At 37.4% G+C, this 8140-nt stretch overlaps 1 protein-coding gene across 1 annotated transcript; it reads right to left on the reverse strand.

Annotated features, from left to right (window-relative positions):
- Positions 1-216: 216 nt before the first annotated feature.
- Positions 217-7788, reverse strand: LOC140931372 (leucine-rich repeat-containing protein 46-like). The gene is made up of 10 exons (XM_073381176.1): positions 7659-7788; positions 7466-7544; positions 7261-7369; positions 5312-5358; positions 5093-5202; positions 4904-4973; positions 3626-3718; positions 2550-2626; positions 1142-1200; positions 217-464 (listed from the first exon to the last, which is right to left on the reverse strand). The coding sequence occupies exons 1-10, from the start codon at positions 7681-7683 to the stop codon at positions 369-371; spliced, it is 765 nt and encodes a 254-aa protein (XP_073237277.1). The 5' UTR covers positions 7684-7788; the 3' UTR covers positions 217-368.
- Positions 7789-8140: the final 352 nt, after the last annotated feature.

Raw genomic sequence — 8140 nt, forward strand, 5'->3', positions numbered from 1 at the left:
TATCCTGTTATGTTCTACTTTGATTTCTTGTTTCTAATTACTTGATTGTAGTACCTCAAAAGCACACATTCAGTAATAAATACTTTCTCAGTTCTTTTAGCTTAAAGAACAAAAAATTCAAAAGAAAATTAATTGTTATCCACAACTTGTGCAGCAGGAGAAACTTTGATGCGTTGCTCACTTTTAAGTAGATAATGATCAGACAGCTGTCCTTAGTGTTAAACGTGTTTTGTTTTCTTGCTTTTTTTCACTCCCTTTTTGCAACACTAAAATTCCTTTCTGTGTTTTGATATCCTGAAAAAATTATTATTACATCCTTGCTGTTGTTCACCATCTGATCCAGATGGCATCAACACTGCTGAATGTCATCAATGTGTGGATGATATTTTACTTGATAACTCCTGGGAATGCAGTTTACGAATATTTTCTAGTTCCTCCATTCTCTTCTTATGTTCTTGTTCTTCCTGTTACAAAAAACATGAATGTTCTTTACAAAACTGAGGTAAAAAATAAGAACTAACTCTTCATTGATTACAGAAAAATGTCTGGCTTTGCTTGTTCCTATAAATTAACTGGCAGGGGTATTTTGTAGAATGCTGAATGGCTGCTAAACATTGAATGACTCTGAAGTTTATAGTGATTAGGGTTTAATAGGAAACTGACTGAATCAGGTTCCATTTAGGGTCACTATACTGGGCAAAATCAACTGAAACGTGATGCACTCAGTTTCCTAAGCCTAATCACTAAACTTCAGAGTAATTTAGCATTTGGTTTTCTGTGAAATAACCCTGCTTTTCTTTATACAAGCAGCATGCTTTGACACTGGCCATCCATGTGCTATATGACATGAAGGTGAAGCATAACTTAATGTTGCAGATAAATAAGCATCACCATCCGCATCAAAAATTTTTTCTTCCGTGCAAGAAATCACACTTTATTTTCTTTGACAAAACAGGTTATGTTTCATGCTTATATGACTTAGCAAGCTGATGAAATGACAAGTGCACTACAGACGTAACAAAAAACTGTAAACACGTGCCCTCTAGAGAGCTATTGTTATCTTTAGTTAGCTATGTATTTGTGTTTAGTTGTATTTTGTATCATGTGCATGGTTCATCATCATCAGTAAAGAAACACCCACCTTCAACGTCCTTATTTTTGCTCTCACAAGAATGTCATTACAGTGCTGGTGTAGTGAGCCTAAAAAAAATTTAAGACAATTGCTGTCTGCCACCTGAATGGACAAAAACTAAATACTATTTACAAGATCTTCTCACAAGAAACTATACACCTACCTATCAGATGATTCACTCAATGTAATAGAAGTGTTGGGAGAGTGGGGGAAGGGTTCTCTGTGACTGGGTCGGGGGGGGGGACATACAGAGGGGAGGGTGGATAGGAGCCCGGACACTAGAGGAAGCTATCAAGTAAATGAGACTCAAAGTGAGTAGGATAGCTGAGTCGGGCAGGGCAAGTTGCCTATAGAGTACTAAAGTGATGACGTCATAAAAATGAAATTTCTGAAATTATGGGATTTGTCAGGATATTCTGAAAGAGTCCAAAAGGCCTTCTTGCCAAAAATGAGCATTTCGCAGCAAATTGTCTCTGAGATCGTAGCCCAGTTATACTCAGAAAACTCCATACAAACCCTTCTAATTTTTTTTTGGGTTGACCCCAAAAAAATTTAGAAGGGTTTGTATGGAGTTTTGTAAGCATAACTGGGCTACGATCTCAGAGACAATTTGCCCCCAAATGCTCATTTTTGGCAAGTAGGCCTCTTGGACATTGTTCTTTCAAAATATCCTGACAAATCCCATAATTTCAGAAATTTCATTTTTATGACGTCACACTTTAGTACTCTATAGTTGCCAATATCACAAGAATCTTCATTTTGAAGGAGGTGGGGTTTCTTAGAGGAAGAAGAAGAATTAGGGGTGGGGAAGGCAAGATAGGTTATACCGGTTTTATTAGAAGAAACCAGAGCTAGCAAACTACCACAAATTTTATAATCTGATTGGCCTACATCCCCTCTATCTAAATCTGTCTATCTCACTATATCTACTCATGTAGAGAGTAGTTAGCCAGTGTTATGAACAAAACTCAAAAAACAATGGCAACTTCTTAAACTTTGTCTTTGTTATGTTTCTAACACGAATTAATAAAATGCTATCTAAGAGTATATTATAATAGAAAGGCAAAGGGGCCTGGAGGCGTGTGTGGCCGAGCAGTTAAAACCTTGAACTCCGGATCTGGAGGTGTGTCGTTCAAGCCTCGCCTGTTACGTTGTTTCCTTTTCCTCCATGTTGTTTCTGTCCCAAGGTGTACAAAAATGGGTACCAGCCACATACTGCTGAGGGATAACCCTGCAATGGACTAGTATCCTGTCCAGGGGGGAGTAGCAATACACCTAAGCATGCTTCATGCTAAGGAAACTGGGGATAAGCTCAGGCTGTTTGGGCCTTTGGTTTGTATGCACCTTTGCATCACCTTTTTACAGGGGCAACTAAGCACAGCTGAGGATTCTTGAAGCATTTGATTGTCTATTATACCTTGCTTTGATTCCACTGAAATATTCTTTTCTTCTTCCTCTTCTTGGTCATCACTTTCTTCATCTGAGTCACTCTCACTGTCAGTTCACCAAGCAATTTCGATCAGTGGGATAAAATTAATATTTAAATCTTGCACATAACAAGAAATTTAGTGATCTACAAATTAGAGTTGTTTTAATGGCTAAAGAACTTATAAACCTGTTGCACTCTTATTATATTGTCCCCAAATAATTGGAAACATTTTCCAAATCAAATTGAGATTTGAAATGTTGGTTTTAAAGGAAAGGGGAAATCAGGAGTAGCCAGAGAAAAATCTCTGAGGGTAGGGAAGACAGGCAAGAACAAACTCACTTCACACATGGTGTCACTGCTGGGACTTGAACCTGCAGGGCCACACTGGTAACTGGCGAGTGCTCTCACCACTGCACCCTCCTTACTCCAAAAGGTTAATGAAGGCAGCGCTTAGTAGACTGGTAGTTTAGAGACCCCAAGTTCAAGTCCTGCCCCGGCAGCTTGCTGGAATTTTGTTCTTGGTAGTCCCGAGTTCAAATCCTCGGCCATGCTTGCAAAATAGCCAACTGCATATGGTTTGCTTACTACCAGTTGGGATTTTTAACCATGTTATGTTATATTCCATTAAATTTTATTTCGTTTCATTATTCCTGAAAAGCCCCACAAGAGGAGAGGATGATTTCCTGGCATGGCTTAGATTTCAACTCAGGACTGCCAAGATGAAATCCAGTTAGCAGTCAGGGCAGAACTTGAAATTGGTGCCTTCGGGATGACCTGGCCATGCTTTGCTCCTACTTGTTGATACTTTAAACACAAGCCAACATAAATCCAAGGCATAGTACATACATACACTGTTTCCAGGTAGCCATTACGACACTTAGCTGAAGGAGGATCATTAGGTTATTGGCTTATGGTATTTGACGAAACGAGAGGTTATCCCTAAATTAACATCTCTCCTAGCTTACAGATAACCCACTTTGCACAGGAAAGTACAACTCTAAAGGAGAATTCTTACAAGTCCCAGCAATTGGTAACAAAAGGTTATAACATCTGAAAAAACGTACACAGCAGCACAACCAGCCTGAAGTCGTTCCTCCTTTGTTATGTCTTGACCATCCAGTTGCTTTAACAGTGGCAGGGCAACAAACAGTTTTTTCCTAAAAAGAAAAGTCAATGCATTGTTTACTTAGTAAGAAAAATAAAATAATGATATTATAATAATTTAATATAAAAGCAAATAAATATAATCTTTTCCTAAGAACCCTAGCAGATTGCTTCAAATTTAGAATAAGAAATAAAGGCAGGGGGATTTAAGTCATTGTTTTTAAATTGTGGCACACTGTGATCTACGTACACTAGTTTGTACTAAATTTGATAATGAGATATGTAATGGTAACAGGACTGAGTGGAGTCCAATTCAGTCTGTAATCATACAAGTGATTAACAAAATCGGACGACCGCGTAGCGGGAGTCCAATTTTGTTTAATCACGAGTATGATTACAGACCGAATTGGACGACAGAAAGTTCTGTTACCAATTAATCATAACTTTAACAAAATTTGTGAAATATTAGGCTATTTTTTTTTAAAATCAAAACACAAGAAATTCCGAGATTTTTTTGCTACCAGTGAAAAAAAAAAAGCCATTTAAGCACGCGCGTGATGGCGCGTACTGTCCAATTACTTAGGCATGACGCGTACTGTCCTATTAAGGCTGAAATCAGGGCAGTTGATAGCCAATCAGATTTAAGAATTTTGTTATAGTTATGATTAAGCATATAACATATTATATTAGAGCGGTTTTCACTTGACTGTCGAAAGGGATTGGTTTTGGTTTTGGTTTTGGTTTTACTACGCCCTTTGGTTGGCTAGTGTATTTACTTTGGTTTTGGTTTTACGACAGTCAAGTGAAAACCGCTCTAAACTAATATTACATACAATGTTTACACGTAACCATTATAAACACTGTAACCCCTGAAGAAGGATTATGAGGTTATCCCTTTAATATTTAAATTTAGCTTATATAATTTATTTACTTAATATATATATATTAAGCAATAAACTCAAATGTAATAAACTCTAAGCCAATAAAAATAATGCTCTCCCAACTGAGCTAACCAGGTGGCCACAGACACTATGCATATTAAATGCATGAGGTTCATAGTATAAAATAGAAAAGCTACTTCAAATGAGCCTGTATAATAAAATGTGACAGTATTTTTGTTTCACAAAGGATGTTTACAAGCTTGAACTTAACTTTTATTTATACTTGAATATACATTATACTTTATTTTTAAAGAATGGAAAAAAACTAGGCATTTTTATTTGCCAGACAAAACATACTTGTAATCCACAAGCTGAGTGCACGGATTTCCCTTTAAATTCAAAATAATTAAACTTGCTGGGAACTCTTCTGTGAAATGAATAGAAAAAGAAGTGGTGAAAGTATGCCAACAGTTCAATAGTTCTAAGTTTTTCAATGGATAAAACAGTTTTACATTAATTATAGTTAAAGAGTTAATAATTATAAACCTCCATCAAAATCCTCCACCAAGTTGTCAGAAAGATCCAAAAACTGCAATTTTGTGAGGATCTTGAGATTTTCCACTTTTGTTATTTTGTTATCAGCTAATGTCAGGAATCTGTTGACCAACAGTAATATTAAACCCGTATTAAACATCACTGATACTAAACCAAAATCCCCCATCAAAGTATGGACTTTAAGCTGTAGTTTCTATACACAAAACATACTTAAGCTTGGGAAGAACTTCAAGATTCTCAATTCTTGTTATTTGATTCTATGGAAAACAACACATGATTAAAGCAAATCAAGATTAAATTTTTTAAACTTAAGGCTTATTTGAAAATTAACAAGTGACACTTTGACAAATAACAGATCAACGTGCAGTGAAAAGCTGGTTGAGAAGTTAAAATTAAGTCATCAACTGCTGTTAAACCAATTTAAGCATACTCCACAACATCCTCGGAGATCCAGGGGCAGTCAGTCGGGCCAGGAGAAATGGCCCAACTGACTGCCCCTGGGTCTCCGAGGATGACTCCACAATAGATTCTATTTAATAGCAAATTCGTTATTTGGAAATTAAATCTGTCAGTTGCTGGCACTACTGTGTCAAATAATTCAAATTTTCATTCCTTCACAGATAATTAATGAACAGTGAATTAGTAACATCTACATCTTCTCTGTATCTGGTTACTTTGTTGGGGGGACTCAGAACATGCAGGGATTTATGGGCTGACTTTGCCGACTTTTGATTAATTTGAAACATTAAATCACATACACAAAGAGGGCTAGCCCAGAAGAGTGTCCCTGGGGTCTATGGACTGTCCAACCCTTTGAGTATGTAAAATAGGGGTCTTTTTTAAAAACCAAAGAATCAGGTCAGCACTGAGGGTGCAAGCAGCAAGTGGGGCCTGGGGGCATGCTACCCCAGAAAATGTGTTTTGAAATTTGATGCTCTGAAATGCTATTCCTGTGTTCTGCCAGGAAGGTCATTTATACTTTATTAGAATTTATAACAATAATACAGGAAATGATTTGACCCGCAGATACCAAAGGCCAATCGAGGTGGGTCATTACACATATTCACACTATGAATATTATTTGATTAACTACTTAACAAAAGGAAGTTTGAATTGAAAATAAGACACAATAAAATAAGAAACAAAGGGAAAAGGACACAAAGTGTGAGTAAACAATTTTGCTGTGAGAATACAGAAAAGACAGATAATCTTATCCTATATTATAGTTTTTTAATTTTGAAGTGATGTCATCAAATTCAACATACTATGAATCGTCTGCATTTAGAAAGTCAAATAGTGCAACTTTAAGTTTTTTTCTGAGAAGGCCTTTTTAGATAACATTTTAAAGTCATTAGGTAAGATCTCATTCTGGGTTTTGACGCCAACACAGCGAGTAGGGTAGGAATGGATACTTGAAGTTCTTGAGAAATGTTTCATTATGTTAATCGGTTTCTTTCTCATGTTTTCTCAGTCAATTGCTATTTTTATGCCCATTTTTATTTGTATGTTTTCGCATACAAGGACTCGATTTTGTTTTTTTGTTTTTATTTCAGGCGGTATATTTCAGTTTGCAGGGTTTCAGTTTCAGTTAAGTACACTCTGTTAGGTGTTCTTAATTTGTGTTATCCTAACAATGTATTTGAAAAATTATATCAAAACAGATGTCAAAATCAGGATTTTTCCTATCCTGATCGCATATTGGTCGGGATTCGGGATTTTCAAGCAAAATTGGGAGAATCCTAATGAGATCAGAATTGTTGGACAGTCTGGGTCTAAAAACAGATGTTGTCCTCTACAGGGGCGGTGGTTCATGAATTATATACAGGTCACTGCACTGTTTTATCCATTAAACCAATGGTTTTCTTTCGATCATAACCATTATTTTGATAGGGATTAAGGAGACACTTCTGGTCCTGTTTATTCATCTGTAGCGTGTGACCTGTATAATTTCTGATCTGTGGAACGTGACCTTTAAAATTATACCCGCCATTCATTTAAGTCCAAAACAGGGTCACGGTGTTAAACCTTAAGTGATACACATCCAACTTATGTCCCAACAAAGGGTCAAGAACCGCCCCCACCACACACATCTCACAAACTACCCACCCCATCCCCCACCCCCAATCCAGCACAAAAAGGCAAAGATAAGCACTCCATACTTTCTGTAAATACAAATGAGTGACAGGCCCAAGGCAGTCCAGGTTGTCAATCTGACTTATCTTCTCCCGGTCCAGCCTGACATGACTCAACTCTAATAACTGAGTAGCCCTGTTACAACAAAAACAAAAGTTAACAGAAAAATAAAATTATGTTAGTCATGTTAAGACGACGGTATTGATAGTCAATGTATACGTTTATGCTCACATATCATCTGATGATCTTCCCACAGTCTTGATGATGTTTCGCCTCGCAATCAACGAAACAGAAATTTTCTGACATTTTTCTGCAACCATAAGTTAAAAACACTATTAAGCTTAAGCTTATTTGCTATTTTCAAGACAGTTTTCCAATAAAATTTCTCACTCAAAGTTGAAACAAGGCTAGGAAGGATACGTACCATCTTTTTTGGTAGTATGCTCCATTTTTCAAGCTTTGATCTTTATGCATAAACTGTTAAATGTCTTAGGAAATGCGACATTCATTCGTGATCGGTCTCAGGATGTTTTTGCCGCCATCTTGTATGCTTGGTAACCACGCTGCAGCGTTCTCAGCAACCCCTCTCGAGCTGATGGTGTCGGGGGCGGGGGCCGGGCCGGGGGCGACGTGAGGGTGGCGGTTGGTGGGGTTAGCCTTGGTCCAAAGGATTTTCAAAAGTCTGATCTAAATCAGGGGCCATAATCAATCCTGTCTGAATCGAAATAATCTAGTTCCCAGAGGCAGGGTAGCCTGTTCACAGACCTTCTATAGTCCTCCGTCCGTCGAGCGCGCGTGATAGATAAAATAAAAACCGCGGGGATTTATTGATCGCTAGCGCAAGGGGTGAGGCTAATAAAACAACGATCGAAAAGGAAAATAAGAAAACGTCTGTGTACAGGTTAG

This window comes from Porites lutea, chromosome 3, assembly GCF_958299795.1.
Source record: "Porites lutea chromosome 3, jaPorLute2.1, whole genome shotgun sequence".
In the NCBI taxonomy this organism is placed as follows: Eukaryota; Metazoa; Cnidaria; class Anthozoa; order Scleractinia; family Poritidae; genus Porites; species Porites lutea.

What these genes read in the sequence shown, in the direction of transcription:
- LOC140931372 (XM_073381176.1), bottom strand. Translation starts at nt 7,683, where the DNA reads ATGGAGCATACTACCAAAAAAGATG. An exon ending in GGTGGAGGATTTTGATGGAG is followed by an intron (nt 4,974 to 5,092) that starts GTTTATAATTAT and finishes TTCATTTCACAG; the next exon opens with AAGAGTTCCCAGCAAGTTTA. An exon ending in CAAAAATAAGGACGTTGAAG is followed by an intron (nt 465 to 1,141) that starts GTGGGTGTTTCT and finishes TTTTTGTAACAG; the next exon opens with GAAGAACAAGAACATAAGAA.